Source organism: Idiotropiscis lumnitzeri, chromosome 14, assembly GCF_059441095.1.
Source record: "Idiotropiscis lumnitzeri isolate Australia: NSW breed Sydney's pygmy pipehorse chromosome 14, RoL_Ilum_1.0, whole genome shotgun sequence".
In the NCBI taxonomy this organism is placed as follows: Eukaryota; Metazoa; Chordata; class Actinopteri; order Syngnathiformes; family Syngnathidae; genus Idiotropiscis; species Idiotropiscis lumnitzeri.
The window spans coordinates 20,143,128-20,158,428 of NC_142404.1; the positions used below are offsets into that span (position 1 = coordinate 20,143,128).

Below are 15,301 nucleotides of genomic sequence, written 5' to 3' on the forward strand. Positions count from 1 at the left end.
CGCGTTTTCATTGTGCAATTTGCGCGACTTGCAATCTTGAAAGACGAAAAAAATCCACCCCCTCCCAAAAAAAAAAGAAGTAAAAATTGTGTCAGAAGTGGGATTCGAACCCACGCCTCCATTCGGAGACCAGAAATCCCGCTGGCGAGAAGGTTTCAACCTTGAGTCTGGCGCCTTAGACCGCTCGGCCATCCTGACAACTTACACATTCATTCGCTTGCAGCCTTCTTCATTTAATTACAGCACTCGAAGTACGAGAAAATGGTTTCGCCATCGTGTCATCATGTGCACACACCCAAACGATCGCTTATATACATATTATACATATTTAAAAAAAAGCTCCTGCTTTTTATTAAGCGCAGCTGTGACGTGGCTTGTGCTGCTAGCGCTTAGCTTTTCGTCGTCTGCTCTGACAAATCAATGGCTTTTATCAAGTCACCCATATGTGGAGATAAAGAAAAATCACACACGATATAGCCTTTTACGTTTTAAAACGCAATAATTTTACTGCTCATTTTCCAAGCGCGTCGCCTCTCGATGACGCGTCGCACGCTTCACTCCAAAAACGACAAGCCGACATGTTAAAAAAACAAATAACTAGCCGACTCGTTGTGAATGTACCTTATAGATTACAAAAATTAAAATAAAATACAAGCATAAGCCTTTGGAGCGAACAACACACGCTATTTATTTTTCTCTCCACACAAGTTGATCGAAACTACCCGACGGTAGTCCAACATTGTCGCCTTTTGATAGCATCACGCCGCCCCGCCCCTTTGGTCATTCGTGTGCAAAAGTTTAGAAACAATCCAAAACTCATTATCCCGAACTTCATTCGCCCTATCCACATTTAGCATTTGCGATTGATTTTGACGAGTGACAATTCCTGTTAAATCACGTTTTCGCTCGGCAAAATAAACACGTCGAGAATTCTGAAACTTCTCAAAATGTTGTTAGGTCTTCAACTCTCACAACGATCCGAACGTGAGAGATGCAATCATAAGCAAATTGACAAAAAGACTGAAACTTGAAAACGTTTATTTGGACAACAATTCCTTGGGTTGGGGGGATATAACAGACACATTCAGCAGCAGCCATTCAAGAAAAAAAGCACCGGGATAATAAATTACTTTTTTTTTTTTTTAACTGAAAGTCTTGTTTTGGAGAGCACATGCAGGAACAAGGAGCATGCTGGGTATGTCTTTATTCCAGATGTTACAAAGAAACTATTAGCATCAGTTAGTTTCCCGGGCTAACAGGCGCCAAACTTTAGCTTTGGAGCATATTTTCTTCCGGGAGGTCCGGGTCGTCGTCGTCGTCGTCGTCGTCGTCGTCGTCCTCCTTCTCACCCGGCTCCTCGCCGATGACATCCAGGGCGCCGTGGAGCGCCTCTTCCTGTGGGCGGGGCTCTCCGCCCAGCTCCGCCTCTTGAAGCTGCAACCGGCGCTCCTCCACCAGCAGGAGGCGTTCTCGCACGCACTCGGCTGCCGCCGCCGTGTCGTCGTTGTTGGCGGAGCTGCCGAAACGCTGCTCGCTCCTAACGCACGCACGCACGCACGCACGCGCGCTCAGTCAGGTGTGTGAATCGGGTTCCGGTTGAAAATGACGTTTTCAAGTCAAGGCTAAGGTTTGAAACCAGGCTTTTCGGCACATTATGTCGAGATTTTGGTTTCAGTTTCGGATTCAAAGCAAAGTTTTGGGTTTTGGGGGAAAAAAAGAAAATGATTGCTAGCCAGGGAGGTTTCAAACAGTCCAGTTTAAGGTTTGAGATCATGTTTTTCCAAGAAATTCAATCCTGTAATGGACTTTGATCGCAATTGATTTCATCATTTTTTTGGGAGTATTAAGCGCAAAAAGAAGCTCGGCAATGAAAACACGACGAGGAAATGCAATTCAGACGATAGATGGATGGAAATTGCCAGAAGTGAGCATGTCATCGCCTGGGTTAGCGTGTGCGTTACGGCGCTAGCTAGTCACTTCTGTTAGCATGCTGTTGCTCTGTTGTCGCGTTAGCGTGTGTGCGCGCGCACGCGTACAAACCCATCAGGGAAGATGACGGGCATGCCGAGCCTGTCCAGCAGCGCTTTGGCTGAAGCGTCCACCTCATCCAGAGACTCCGCCTCCACGTGCTCGTCCTGTAACACCTGAAACCCAAACACACCAACACACGTGTTGGGAAGACAGTCGACAGCCCTTTTGACGGGGTCGCTCCGCTTTGGTCTTGGTGATGGCTAAATGAAGCTTCAAATCTGCTTCGTGAACCACTTGTAATATTTTTGGACTCCTGTAGATGGCGCTCTACGTTCAACATTTTTTTTAAAGCAACAGTGTACACTGACCACGTCGGCGTGCCGGTGGAAGGCGAGGGCGAGCTGCAGTCGGTGTTGCCGCTCGTCGGCGCTGACGGCGAACTGCTTCCACACGCGGTTGAGTCGAGGCAGCGTGTCGCCGGACGAGCGCGTGGCGCAGCGCAGCGACTGGCACAGCACCACCGTGGCCTGCAGCAGCTGCCGCCCGTAGTCGTACGTGCTCTGCCGCGCACGCGTCACGTCAGCCATCGTGCACGCCATCGCGCAAGGACAAGTTTGTGGCGCTCATGTCTGACCTGCGCCACGTCCACGAATTTACGATGTTTGTCCATCAAGGCCTTGGTGTCGCCGACGTCGTCGCCCAGTCGCACGTGCGTCTTCAGCAGCGCGTCCAGCAGCTCGCACAGCCAATCCACAGCCTGCGCGCACACACGCGACATTGCACATACTTGCGTGCTCCGGTGACGTCATGGCCGCCCGCTCACGTGAGCCCGTCTGACCTGTAAGGCGTCTTCTTCGCATTTGAACAACTGAACCATCTGAAGCATTTTTAGACGACGCACGTCCACCATGTCCTCACACCTGCGCACACGTCATGTGACGAGGGACACCGGCAAATCGGAACGTGTTCACCTCTTTGAGCATATTAGCGCGTTAGCACGGGCGTTAGCGTGCGTTCACCTCTGTTTCCTCATCTGCATGTCGTCCATGACGTCGCGGATCTGCCGCACGTTGTCCGTCGGCTCGGCCGCTGCGTTCTCGCCGTCATCGGCGCACGTTTGCTCCAGGAGCAGCGCCCCCTTCTGGCGCAGAGAAGCCAGCCCGGTTTCTGCTCACATTCAAAAGGTGGGAGGAGTCAGCGCAAGTCACGGCGCGGCGGCGACGCCTCGCCCGAGTTAGCCACGCACGCACCGACGCTTTGCAGCTTCTCCTCCAGCAGCTTGAGGTTGTGTTGGATTTGCGAGCCGTCCGTCGGCGCCACGTCGGCGCACAGCATGCCCAGGAGTGCGTCCAGCTGCTGGGACAGCTGAGGACAGCAAATGCGACGTCAGCGGTGCCGCGCCACATGCTAAGCGAAGATCGGAGTTAACATCAGCAACGCTAAGCTCAAGTAGGACCAAAAGCTAAACTACGCTAAGACAGCCATCAAGAAATAAACATTTGGAACGAACCGCTGTTTTGCAGACGACGGGACTCGCCTCGGTCTCGTCAAGTTGAGTTCTGGTTTCGGCAAGTCTCGGAAAGTGTGCTCGTGAGCACAACACGAATGGCTCAACTAAACTACAGTAAAAGTATTCCAAAAAAAAAAAAACATGTTTGAAGAAGATATGATTAATCATTTAATCCCAGAAATTGTCACGAGAGGAAACCCCTCAATTGCAGCATTTTTCTGGATTTGTCAGGCCAACAGAATATTGTGTTCTAATTTGATCAAAACACTCCAAAAAAGGGCTAAGACGTCTTTGGGCAAGGCGAGGAGTACGTTCTTGAAAACATATATGTGTGTTTTATGGATTGAAGGAGTTTAAAAAAAACAAAAAAGAGAGAGAGCAGTGATAGCTATGCTAAAGCCCATGCAGCTAAGCTAAGATAAAATAAGATAAGCTCAGCTAAGCTCAGCCCCATCAGTCCAAATAGCACAAAAACAAGTTCCAGTCAGCTAAACTGAGCTCACCTCCTGCGCGGCGACGTGGAAGGCGTGCGCGGCCTGCAGCACATTCTGCCGGCTCTCCAACAGCGCCGCCTGCTGGTAGCAGACGTCACTGAGCTGCCGCTGCAGCGCCTTCAGCTCGCCGGCTTCCTCCTCGTCGTCGTCTCCGCCGCTGAGCAGGACGCCGATCTGCTGGTTCAGCTCCACGTACACCGCAAACCATTCCTGGAGGGGGACAACCGCGTGTTACGCGCGCGCGCGTGCGAGTGCGTGCGAGTGCGTGCGAGTGCGTGGAGCTCGCCGTACGCTGTGCTGACTCTCGATCTCCTCGTGCTTCTGCTGCAGCGCCTGCGCCGCCCGCATGGAGTCTCCGATGGCCTGTTGCGTCTTGAGCAGCTCCGAGCCTGGACCTTGCAGCCACGTCACCACCTTGCGTGCGCACACGCACACGCACACGCACACGCACAGATTTATTTCTTTGGCATGTTTTCCCTTTTTGACAGTTGCAACTATTTTCCTGACTTTCACTCGTATGGGTTCTTTGGAGTTTCAACTAAAAAACATTTGGTGTGATGATTGTATTTTTTCAAGGTAACTTCTTGATTTGATACTTTTGTCATCCTTTTTTTGCGAGTGTGAGAGGAAAGAGGAAGTCAAGGCAAACACAAACACATTTTTTGACACTTCAAAACTCGCCATCGTGATGAATCTTGCGTTTGCGGCGTCCATTTTGCCACTCGCCGTCGACCGCAAATGATATCACAGTTGTTCGGGCTGAGCTGTTGACCAATCACGGCCCATCTTCAGAAAAGAGGCGAGCAAAGAAAATGTTTGGCTTGACTTCCCCTTCGACTTTTTTTTTTTTTTGTACGCCGACTTCTAGTCCTGCACATTTGCTCTAATTCGATTTGCATCCAATTTGTTTGTGTTTGTCATTTTAATTGGTGTGATTTCTTTATTTCGCATATTTACACATTTGGTTTTTCTTTTTATGGTTTAACTTAGACGACTTTCAACACTGTTTGTAATTTGTTGAAAGTTTTTAAAATGTTGACTTCATTGATTTCTTTTGCATTTTCATGAGCATTTCTCTTATTCTGTTTTTACAGATTTCATTGTTTTTAATATATTTTGTGCTCATTGTATCGGTCTGATATATATATACATTTTGAACGTATGTCAAGTGTGCTGAGAAGCCGCAGATCATCCCGTCGCCGTGGCAACCAAAACCGGTCGGCGGGCCGATCTCCAAGACGGCCGCTGGCGCGCGTTTGCACCTGCATGACTTTGGCGTGCACGTCGTGGATCTGCGAGCGCTTGCTGCGTTGCCGGCACACTTCCTGATAGCGGGTGTACTTCTCCCTCAGCGAGTCCAGAAGCTTCATGACCTGAGGCTGAGCCAGCAGCTCCTCCTCCATCGGACGCCACGTTGGCACTGCGGGCAAAAAAGGAGGACGCTGGGCAACAAAACCGGGTCGGGCGGACGCGGCACAAAGCTGACGGATTTCAGCAGGGACGTCGACGCGAGTGTTGGACCGATTATCGGCCGGGCCCACATTTGGCATGTTGACGATTATTTTTTTTTTTTTTAAACCTTCAAGGCCGATAAATTAAAAGCTGGTTTATTTTGTCTCGCTGGAGCTCTCTCTTCTCTCTGCCTCCGCAGAAGCAGATTGGCCCGCCCACAGCGCCATCTGATCGGTTTGTTTTCATTGAACGAGAAAACACGCAGCTGAGCCTGGGAGCTCCGAGTACTTTTCGTTCAACTTTTGAAACGAAGTTGTCCTTTTTCTAAGATCTAAAAAAGCTTCACTAAAGTTGTTTCATAAACGTGTGCTGACAGGCAAAGTCGAGTTTCGGAGTTTTTCATTTTCTAAATTCTGACACCATTATATCCCTTTTTTCAACAAATTAATATCGGCCTCCAGACTTCTAAGAATCGGTCCGGGAAAAAAAAGCGCATCGGTCTATCGCTCGTCGGCGCTTCCTCACCTCCTTGCGCGCCGCTGCCGCCTCCTCCGATTCCTCCTCCCTCGGAGACATTAAAGCGGCGCTGCTGCAGCTCGGACAGCAACTCGTGACCTGCGCGCGCACGCAGCAGAAAGAGCGCGTTGCTTTCACTCGACTCGGAGGCGAATGGCACCAAGGCAACAACGACGTCTTTAACACGCACGCCAATCGCAACAGCTGAACACACACACACAGACCAAGCTGCTCCTTACCTGTCTGGAGGACCGTTTCAGGGTCAAAAGATGGCAGGAGGACGTCAGCTGACCTGCACACACTTACGCACATCAACACTACAATCCATGCGTGCACGTGCACGAGCGCGCGCGCACGTACTTGTCAAGTGCGACGTTCTTGTCGCTGTCGTTGATGATCGAAAGCTCGTCCAGCAGCGACGTGGACTCCTTGGTGAACTTCTCAAACACCTGACGCGCGCACACATGCAGAAAAGGAGGTTGAGTTGCCATGGCAACAAGCAGCCGGACTCGTGAACGCGGATCGGTGAATGTTTAGCGGCGGCGACCAGTCTTTTGCCGAGCCAGTCGCCGTGGTCGTAGTCCAAAGTTCCTCCGAAGTCGTCGGTGAGCTGCGACGGTTCGATGTAACGCGTCAGCTTATTGGCCGAAACCAGAATCACCTGACGGGAGCTTCACTTCAATTATTTGCACGCAGACACACATATTTCCACTCCCTTCCTGTACAATTTCTCTCTCTCTCTCGCGCGCGCGCGTGCGTCGAACCTCAAAGCCGAGTCGGTCCTTCTCCTTCCAGAAGCAAAAGTGCGTGACCTTCTTGTCCCAGAACTCGTCCGGCTTGACCACGCACACCAGCGACACCTCGGCCGGGATCACGTTCTGAGAGAACAAGCGTTCGTTAGCCGGGCTCGCTCGCTCGCCGCCGGCGCCGCCACGTACCTGCAGCATGAGCACCACCGTCTTGACCGTGTTCCACTGCGAGCGTCGGCCGTCCACGATGACGGTGAAGCCTCGCGCCTTGCACTTGTCGCTGACAAACACACGCACGCAGATGTGGACAAATATTCGAACAGCTCGTCTTCCTGTTTTTCTCAAAGGAACAAACTAACCACCAGGGGGTGCTGCAAGTGCACAAATACAAAGCAACTTTGGAACGCCTTTGCTGTGATGACAAGTTGACGACGTTCTCACCATTTTGTTTACGCGGCTATGTCTAGCTGCTGTTGCGCGTGGTACCGGCTACATTCTGGTATGCTGTGGCAATGTTCCAGTGTGGCGCGAGTCACACGGTGACGCGGCCACGGGTGCACGCGTGTGCGTGCATGCGTACCTGGGTATGCTGAGCAGATAGTCCAGTGTGTCGCTGAGCTCGTCCATGTTGGTCTGGTCGCAGCCCAGAGGGATGCTGAGGATCAGACCGCTGCGCCGGTCTTTCCCGCCTCAAAGCGCAAACAGCGCAAGGCGTTTTAGTCACATTGGTCCAAAAACGACGAGCGTGCAAAAACATGCGCGTGCGCGTACCTGAGAGGAAGGCCAGCTTCTTGTTGAGCACATTGATGATGCCGCTAGCTTCCATCACGCTCACCTGATGGCACGTCTCGCAGCACAACAGCAACAACTTGAAACGAAACGTGGACTTTGATTCAGACGACATCGGCTCATCTGATCACGGCGAGCTTTGTTTGCGGAAGTGATAAAGCGATATGCTTTTCTTGGGGCCGATATAGATTACTAGAACTCATGGGTGCCGATAACCGATATTTGAAGCCGATATGCAGTTGTAGAAAAAAATGGTGTGAAATTTGGGAAAATAGCAAGTCCAAAACTTGATTGAGTTTTTTTTGCCATTAAACACCACTTTAGTGATTTACAACATGTTAAAGTTTTTTTTTTTATCTTAGAAAATAGACTACTTAGTTTTCAAAGTCTAACAAAAAGTGCACGGAGCTCCCAGGCTCAGATGCGTGACTTAAAGTTCAATGAAAAAAAACATAAAGTTTACGACGGCAAATAGTTTTCTTTTAGTTGTGAGTTGTAGTCGATTGACATGATTGAAATTTCGGCAGAGTCTGTTGCCACCCGCAGTCCGTGTGACTCGAGGTGAAAAAGCAAACAGGCAGCTTACTGCTGATTGGCTGCCACGCTGCACAAGGAACCAATCAGATGGTGCAGTGGGCGGCCCAATCTGATAACGCCCACAGTCACAATCGTAAATTCATTTACTGCACATTTAATTCAGAGTTGTGCATAAAAAGTATGTGAGATGCGGCATGGGTTACAGCTTCACATCTGGTCGAGCACTTTCCCAAACAAGGAAGCTTTGTAAAACGCGGAATTCAAACTATCGTGTTTGACCGTGAAAAAAAAAGTCACACGCAAAAAAACTTTCAAGATTTTCGGGCGGCGCATTTTGTTCAACAAGAGGTCCAGATGATGATCCAGATGTGCAGCGGCGGCCTCGTCCTCGTCGTCTGTTCGGCTCGCAGCCACAATGACCTACATTGACTCCCTCGCCTCTCGATCGATCCCTCTCCGATCAATTTGGCAACGACTGTGCGCCAAACTACGGACTTCTCTTACCTTTGAGTCAGACCTTTGTCATCGTGCGGCACCTTCAAGACTTGCGCAAGTTTCCCGGATCTCCCATTGGCGGAGTTTTACAGTTTTTTTTTTCACCCGGTTAGCTTGCTAGCTGGAAGCAAATCAGCCACCAACTGTCGGGCGGCACTGCCGCTGCTCTGCGCATGCGCAGTGCGGCTCCAAGACAGAAGCTTTTCCGTTGCACTTCGCTTCAAAATATAAATGTGGGGAAGTGAAGCTTAAGGTACCTGATGTGACTTGATATGTCGGTGTGTTTATGAAAACATTATTATGTCTATTGCACCATTTACACTATTTACACGTACTGCGCAGATAAGAAGGCCAACTTATCTTACGTTGACGACAAAATACTTTGAAATACGTGAGTTACAAACTTCCGGGATGGAAGCAACTCGGAAACTTGAAAATCTAACCTCTATTTCATCTATTTAACGACTTAGAAACAACCAATCTTAGATGTTTATGAGTTACTTTTTATTGTTCGGTGGACACGAAAATACAATTTAGAGAAAAACGCAAGACAGTAACTAAAATATTGATATTTCGGACCACACATTCTTATAATGGTGGCATTTCTGTGCGTTGACGACCACTTGAAGTGCTCTGACATTTTTTTTGGCGCCAGCTAGTGAGCAAACTGAGATCACGGAAATATCCATCCATCCATCTTCTGTACCGCTTCTCCTCACGCGGGTCGCGGGGGGGGGGGGTACTGGAGCCTATCCCAGCTATCTTCGGGGAAGTAGGCGGGGTCACACCCTGAACTGGTTGCCAGCCAATTGCAGGGCACACGTCGACGAACAACCATCCGCCCGCACACTCATACCTCGGGGCAATTTAGAGAGTTCAATCGGCCTGCCATGCATGTTTTTGGAATGTGGGAGGAAACCCACGCAAGCACGGGGAGAACATGCAAACTCCACACAGGATGGCCGGAGCCGGGATTGAACCCACGACCGATGCTGTCTCTCACTGTGTGGCCATCGTGCTAACCAGTCGGCCACCGTGCCGCCCCACGGAAATATTCAGTTGTTAAAATTGAGCTGTCCGGATGACTGCTGGTCCACATAGTTGTTCTTCATCGTGTTTTGCAGAACAGGACGAGCATGGCCATCTGGGGGGAGGGGGGGTAAGGTAATTTAATGATGACGCGATGATGATGATGATGAAAAACTATACTTGCGCATGGTGGCCATCTGTTCAATGGTGTCAGGGAGCGCCCGTGAGGAAGTCTCAGGCAGGAAGATGCTGAGCGCAACCCCAAACACAGACAAAGAACCCACCAGGATCCATGGCAACAACTCGTACCACACGCCTGACACATGCACACAAACATCCATGCATTCTCATCAACCAACTTGTAACACCTAAGACCCTGTAAACACATACGCAAAGACCCCGATGAAGACCCCAGTGAAGACTCTTGTGAGTACCCCAAAAAGGCCCTTGGTGAAATCACTGAGTGAAGATTCTTGTAGAGACCCAAGTGAAGACAACCCCAGTAAAGTGAACAACATCATTAAGAGCCCACCACAAACCAAAATCAAGTCCCCAGTGAGTGAAGACCACAAAGGCCCCAGTTAGGACCCAAATGACAACTCTGACTGAAGATACTGAAGAACTGAATGTCTGAGTAAAGGAAAGGAAAGTGATTTAAGGGTGAGAGAAATTAACTTGACTTGATGACTACTGAACAATTCCACTCAGAATTTGAACTGACCCAGTCGGAGGACATAGGGCGACACTGCAGAACCGAGTCGTGAGAACGTGGCGCAGGAGGACAAGGCCGTGTTTCGTATTACGGTGGGGTACAGTTCTCCACTGTACGTGTACAAAATGCTCACACCAGCCAGAACGCCAAACTTTCCTAGCAGGACCAGGAAGAGGGTCACGTCTGGATGGGCTGCAGGGAGGGAGCAGACACGGCAAGAAGCCGTCAGTTTGTACCAGCGTTGTTCAGCGTGGACTGAGCTGTACTTCACCGTGCACGGTGATCTGGACCAGGAACAGCGCCACAGCCCCAAGCAGGGAGAAGGCGATGAAGGACAGACGGCGAGGAAGGCGACGAGACGCCAGCCAGCTCGCAGCATATGCAGGAAGCTCAATGGCCGCCACCAGGAAGTAGTTGAAAAAGGGGTTTCCGGATAGAGACGACATGTTGAACGACATCCCGAAGTAGCTGACGTTCACGGAGAACCTGAATGCAACATCACAAAAAAATAATAACCGCAGCTGCTCTGTGACAATTTACAAAACCTTTGGAACTTCGTTCAGTGTGAATACTGCATGCCATGAATGGAATGGACAAAAACCCACCAGATGATCCACAGGATCAGCGACATATGACGAATATTCCTGGTCCGCACCAGGCCCAAAAAATTCATCGATTCCGTCTGGTTGATCGACTGATTCCCGACCTGCCGGATACAAACCTCAGTGAAGACCACATTCGGGGTCTGGTGAAGATTGCAAACAAGACCTCACTGAGAATCTCAGAGGCTCTTGTTGAGGTTCTTGTGAAGAGCTTAGTGAACTCCAGAGTCAAAGCGCCCACGAAAAGGACACAATTTACGACCTGAGTCATCCCATCGAGTCCAGGTTGAGGTCTGCTCACCTTGGTGGTTTGGAAGATGACCTGTGGAGCTTCCACGCGGTTTTCCAGAGCAGCTGATCTAAGCAGAACTTCAGCTTGCCTCAGATGTCCACGAGACACCAGCCAGCGAGGAGACTCTGGAAGGAGCCTGCAACCCAACACAGAGGCTAGAGGATGTGATGTGGAAGCTACGTTAAGGTTGCTCGGCATGAATTTTCTCTCGATGGATTGTATGAAAATGTTTTCACAAGTTGTAGTGAGACCATCTCACCACCAGAGCGGCGCACAGGCCAGACCAGGGAGCGCCAGGATGAGTGCCAGGAGGCGCCAGGTCCGGACCAGATAGGCGGTCCCGGGCAAAAGAAGCATGCCGAAGACGTAAGCGAAGGGCAAGCACAGATTGGAGAAGAGAACCCGGGTCGGACCCGTCAGAATCTCTGAGCCTGAAGAACAAGCAGACTCAAATGAATGGGAATCACTTTCAAAGTGACGACTTGGTCTTCATCACAGAGGCACCAGTGATGGAACCTGAAGTTGCCTCAGAAGTATACCAGCGCAAACTAGTAGCCTTTGCCTGGCATCAGTCAGTCGGTAGTCAAAAAGTCGCGTTCACGTTCAAAACATTGCTAAGCTCATCATCACTCGCCATCGTGGGATGTCGCTTCAATTCCGTTGCTTCAACATTAAACGAGAGCAAATCGGCAGTTCAAAGTTGGCATCAAGAACTTGCCTAAAAAAGAAGAGTAGGCACCAACCGAGAATAAAGACCACGACGTAGCAGCCGATTTGTCCGAGGCCAAGGGTGAAGAAGAGCGCGGTGAATATCGGCCAGGACGGCGCCAAAGCCAGGACGGCGCTCAAGATGCTCAGCAGGGCGACAGAAGCCAGCAAGATCGGTTTCCTGCCAAACCTGCGGGCCACGGCCGTTGAACGTGACTTTGTGAAGCGAAGGACACGCACCGTGGCAAGTTACCTGTCGGACATCTGGCCGGAGACGAAGCAGCCGCACAGGCCGCCCATGAAGTAGGCCAGAGTGCTCAGCGGCGCTTTCCACACGTCCTCACACACCAGGTTGAACTGGAGGGAGCACAACACCAACACCAAATGGGGACTTCATGAGAAACACCCAAGGAAAAGCACAGGTGGGCTGGATGGTGTAACGGAAGTAACAGCGACTTGGAAGATTTGTCACAGACGATTGCGGACCTCAGTGACCACGGTGGACTGGTAGTGCTCCGTGCTGAAGTTCCAACCATGCTTGCAGCGCTCCTGCGGCAGGCTGGACAGTGGCAGACCCGTAGTGGATCCCGGCGCACCACTGCTTTGGTTCCAGGTGCTTCCCAGTGTGCTGAGGTTCTGAAGGAGGCTCAGCTGGAAGTGGCTGCAGCCTCTGCGATCCGTCTGCCCGGTCACCAGCTGGCCAGCAAACAACACATGAATGCATTACTTGACCAGTTCGTACTGGCTTCAGAGTTCACTGCAAAACTCCGTTATCCATAATTTGCTAACTGCGCAGATTGGTGGATTTCTTTTCCCCCATTGGAAATTGGAACTTCTGCATCCAGGATATTTCCCAAGGAGCTCACTCGGACTTGGAGCTTTGTCCGACGGCACGATCAGCAAACGATTGGAAGTCATGCGATCAAGACCAAGTTCAATGTTTTTTTTTTTTTTTAAACGGGGACGTGTCAATCGAACCCAACGAGGGGGAAGTCGACGGAATGTCCTGTTGAAACTCAAACAACCAACTGGTTCCAAATTTAGCACGACTGTTTTAGAGCCCAGACATTTGTGAGAACACACATTACGAAGCCATACAAGGAGAATGTGATCAACATCCACTTGTGACCTGCAGAGGGGCGCTGACCTGCGTCCATTTCTGGCTGAGGTTGTTTTCGGGCATCCGGCAGGCGTGCGGCGGCGTGGCCAACAGGTAGAGGCTGGACAGCATGTTGTATCCCGAGGGGACGGCGGCCAGGCACAACTGCAAGACCACTCGCCTCTGGAAGGGACCCCAGGACCCCAAGAAGGACACAGAGTCTTCGTAGACCTGCATCGCCAAGACCTTCCTGACCAACGCACCCACAAAGACAAACTGAAAGCGGTCTTTTAAGGACAACCACGACACCTCCCCTCGACACACATCTGTCGGCCTGTGTGTGTGTGTGTGTGTAAGCAAGTGCAAGATTGAGTGGCTCAGTCCAGTCCACACAAAAGTTTCCCTCTCATAGACTCTCTCTTCTCTTTTACACATGTTAAGAGTCACAGACACACACTCGCTCAAGAAAAAAGACACACAAACATGTTCCACACCGACACAATCTCGTATAAGGCCCGAACGTCAACGTTAGCCGGTAGCTACTTCCTGTTGTTGCTGTCGTGGTTCCGGTACAAGTCAGATGTCGACACCACAACAGGATGGACGTCAACGCATTCCAAAGTAAAGTCTTGGCAAAGTTCTGAGACTCTGAGTCCAGCCTGAACTTTTCAGGGCAAAAACAAACAGGCAAGCGACCAGTGTGACTCGGCATCTTCTTGTGGACTTTGGTCTTCTGGCACTCGTGCGAACCAGACAATCACACATTAGCAACAAGCGTGCCTTGGGCCACTCAGTCCGGTTCACATCAAACATACGCAGGCAAACACTAGCCGCTAATGTTAGCAGCACACGAACATTAGCCGCTATTGTTGCTACTCAGGTCTTCAGACAGTACCGCCCAAGTCTCAAGTCTCTTAGGACCAGGTTGCATATGTATGCCCCCTCTGTAAATGTACAATAATGGCCCCGCACTGTACAACCAAAAGGTCAAAGGTCACTTGCTATTCAGTTCGGCTTGTTGGTGTTCCACATGCCTTCCAATTTCCGCAAGGCTTTGACAGTGCGTCAGACTTAGCAAACATGCCAACATCCAAATATTTGCGGCTGCTCGATTAAGAAGTCGCTCGCTCGATAACTCGAGCTGCGCCGTCGCTTCTTTGCGAGCTTTCCTTCTCATCCATTTGCAACCACGTCACACAGCGGAAAGAGACGCAACTTTTCATTTGACGTCGCAAGCTCGCCGTTTTTTGTTTTTTTAACGCCACCTTTGCGCAAATTGCACCAACTCAACCTGAAGAACTTTTACGACGACGATTTATTCATCACTGTCATTGAAATTATAAAAAGACTGTTTCTGCTCGGAACTTTTTTTTGGTTAGAGATTTATTTTCTGTGTGAATGCTCGTTTTTGATGGAAATAATTTGACTTGACTCAACTTTTCGAATTTGACAGCTCCAGACTCCAGCACGCCTCGCGAGGAGATCACGGATGGATCATTTTGGAGTCATCAATAGTACACAGAGTTGAGTAGAAACCGTTTTTGCAATCATTAACCGTTCCAAACGAATTACAAAGATGGACCTCCCAAGTATCGTTAATATTTGAAACGGTGCGGTGCAAAATGCATCAAGCAGACGCTCGTTACCATTTTAGATGTCGTGCGTTGCATTTTTGACGTCAGCAGCCACTACCATTAAAGAGTAACCAAATGTTCTAAACGAGGCGTCTGACAATCAGTAACTTGAGGTGATTATCAAACAAGTCAGAAGAAACTTCCTGTCTGACAGTGCACCTTCTCCTCCGGCCAGGCCCGAGGTCAGGGCCGGCCGGCCGGTGGCCACATTTGAGAAGGCCAGAGTTTTTTGGTCCAGTGCACATGCTACTGGGGTATTCCATTTCAAGGGGGGGTGGGGTCAAGGAAGTCAAACCGTTAACAGACTTCGGTTCGGGCCCAACAAGCAGAACGCACTAGAATTTAAAAAGCCGCCACTCCAACGTTCGTTACTTGACACGCGCGTCGTCGTAAATTGATCAACCAACTTGGTCATTGGCGAACAAGCAATGAAAGGAAGTAAAAGTGAAAGCATATTGACATTTTCGTTCAAGCAAATAGCTGCATTTGGATCAGGGGTCTCAAACTCGCGGATGATAGTTTGCGGCCCCCGCCTTATTATGAAAGTTTAATGTTCGTGCAGCCCGCGAATTTGATATGTCTGTAGTTATAAAGCTTTAATTACAGTGTAATTAAAGCTTTATAACTACAGAAGTAGGCCTACTCATCCCAGAACTCTGGTTTATGCTTAGGATCTCTGCTATTTGACAAGATTTTGATTTGATTGACAGGA

The 15,301-nt window shown here is 50.0% G+C and overlaps 2 protein-coding genes and 1 non-coding gene across 4 annotated transcripts; all 3 read right to left on the reverse strand.

Moving 5' to 3' along the window:
* Positions 1-89: 89 nt before the first annotated feature.
* trnal-caa (transfer RNA leucine (anticodon CAA)) lies at positions 90-198 on the reverse strand. The gene is made up of 2 exons: positions 161-198; positions 90-135 (listed from the first exon to the last, which is right to left on the reverse strand). It is a non-coding gene; the product is annotated as a tRNA-Leu (tRNA).
* An 823-nt stretch (positions 199-1,021) lies between these two features.
* On the reverse strand, positions 1,022-8,715 carry sestd1 (SEC14 and spectrin domains 1). The gene is made up of 19 exons (XM_088315437.1): positions 8,523-8,715; positions 7,464-7,560; positions 7,273-7,381; positions 6,882-6,972; positions 6,708-6,821; positions 6,491-6,604; positions 6,304-6,392; positions 6,183-6,235; positions 5,953-6,042; positions 5,238-5,395; positions 4,267-4,389; positions 3,985-4,185; positions 3,222-3,336; positions 2,991-3,138; positions 2,810-2,891; positions 2,606-2,728; positions 2,340-2,531; positions 2,041-2,144; positions 1,022-1,537 (listed from the first exon to the last, which is right to left on the reverse strand). The coding sequence occupies exons 2-19, from the start codon at positions 7,516-7,518 to the stop codon at positions 1,270-1,272; spliced, it is 2,229 nt and encodes a 742-aa protein (XP_088171563.1). The 5' UTR covers positions 7,519-7,560; positions 8,523-8,715; the 3' UTR covers positions 1,022-1,269.
* A 280-nt stretch (positions 8,716-8,995) lies between these two features.
* Positions 8,996-13,702, reverse strand: LOC148323967 (organic cation/carnitine transporter 2-like). Of its 2 annotated transcripts, none has more exons than XM_088314271.1 (11): positions 13,004-13,702; positions 12,343-12,552; positions 12,110-12,213; positions 11,892-12,046; positions 11,408-11,579; positions 11,158-11,284; positions 10,860-10,960; positions 10,526-10,740; positions 10,264-10,446; positions 9,723-9,858; positions 8,996-9,657 (listed from the first exon to the last, which is right to left on the reverse strand). In XM_088314271.1, the coding sequence occupies exons 1-11, from the start codon at positions 13,388-13,390 to the stop codon at positions 9,576-9,578; spliced, it is 1,872 nt and encodes a 623-aa protein (XP_088170397.1). In that variant the 5' UTR covers positions 13,391-13,702; the 3' UTR covers positions 8,996-9,575. The 2 variants fall into 2 exon arrangements, with proteins under 2 accessions (XP_088170397.1, XP_088170396.1); XM_088314270.1 differs by having other exon boundaries at positions 10,860-10,999.
* Between the last annotated feature and the right edge of the window lie 1,599 nt (positions 13,703-15,301).

What these genes read in the sequence shown, in the direction of transcription:
- sestd1 (XM_088315437.1), bottom strand. Translation starts at nt 7,518, where the DNA reads ATGGAAGCTAGCGGCATCATCAATGTGCTCAACAAGAAGCTGGCCTTC. An exon ending in AGGACCGACTCGGCTTTGAG is followed by an intron (nt 6,605 to 6,707) that starts GTTCGACGCACG and finishes AGCTCCCGTCAG; the next exon opens with GTGATTCTGGTTTCGGCCAA. An exon ending in GCGAAGAAGACGCCTTACAG is followed by an intron (nt 2,729 to 2,809) that starts GTCAGACGGGCT and finishes GTGTGCGCGCAG; the next exon opens with GCTGTGGATTGGCTGTGCGA.
- LOC148323967 (XM_088314270.1), bottom strand. Translation starts at nt 13,390, where the DNA reads ATGTGTAAAAGAGAAGAGAGAGTCTATGAGAGGGAAACTTTTGTGTGG. An exon ending in TCAGCCAGAAATGGACGCAG is followed by an intron (nt 12,553 to 13,003) that starts GTCAGCGCCCCT and finishes TTTGCTGGCCAG; the next exon opens with CTGGTGACCGGGCAGACGGA. An exon ending in AGTCCACCGTGGTCACTGAG is followed by an intron (nt 12,214 to 12,342) that starts GTCCGCAATCGT and finishes TGCTCCCTCCAG; the next exon opens with TTCAACCTGGTGTGTGAGGA.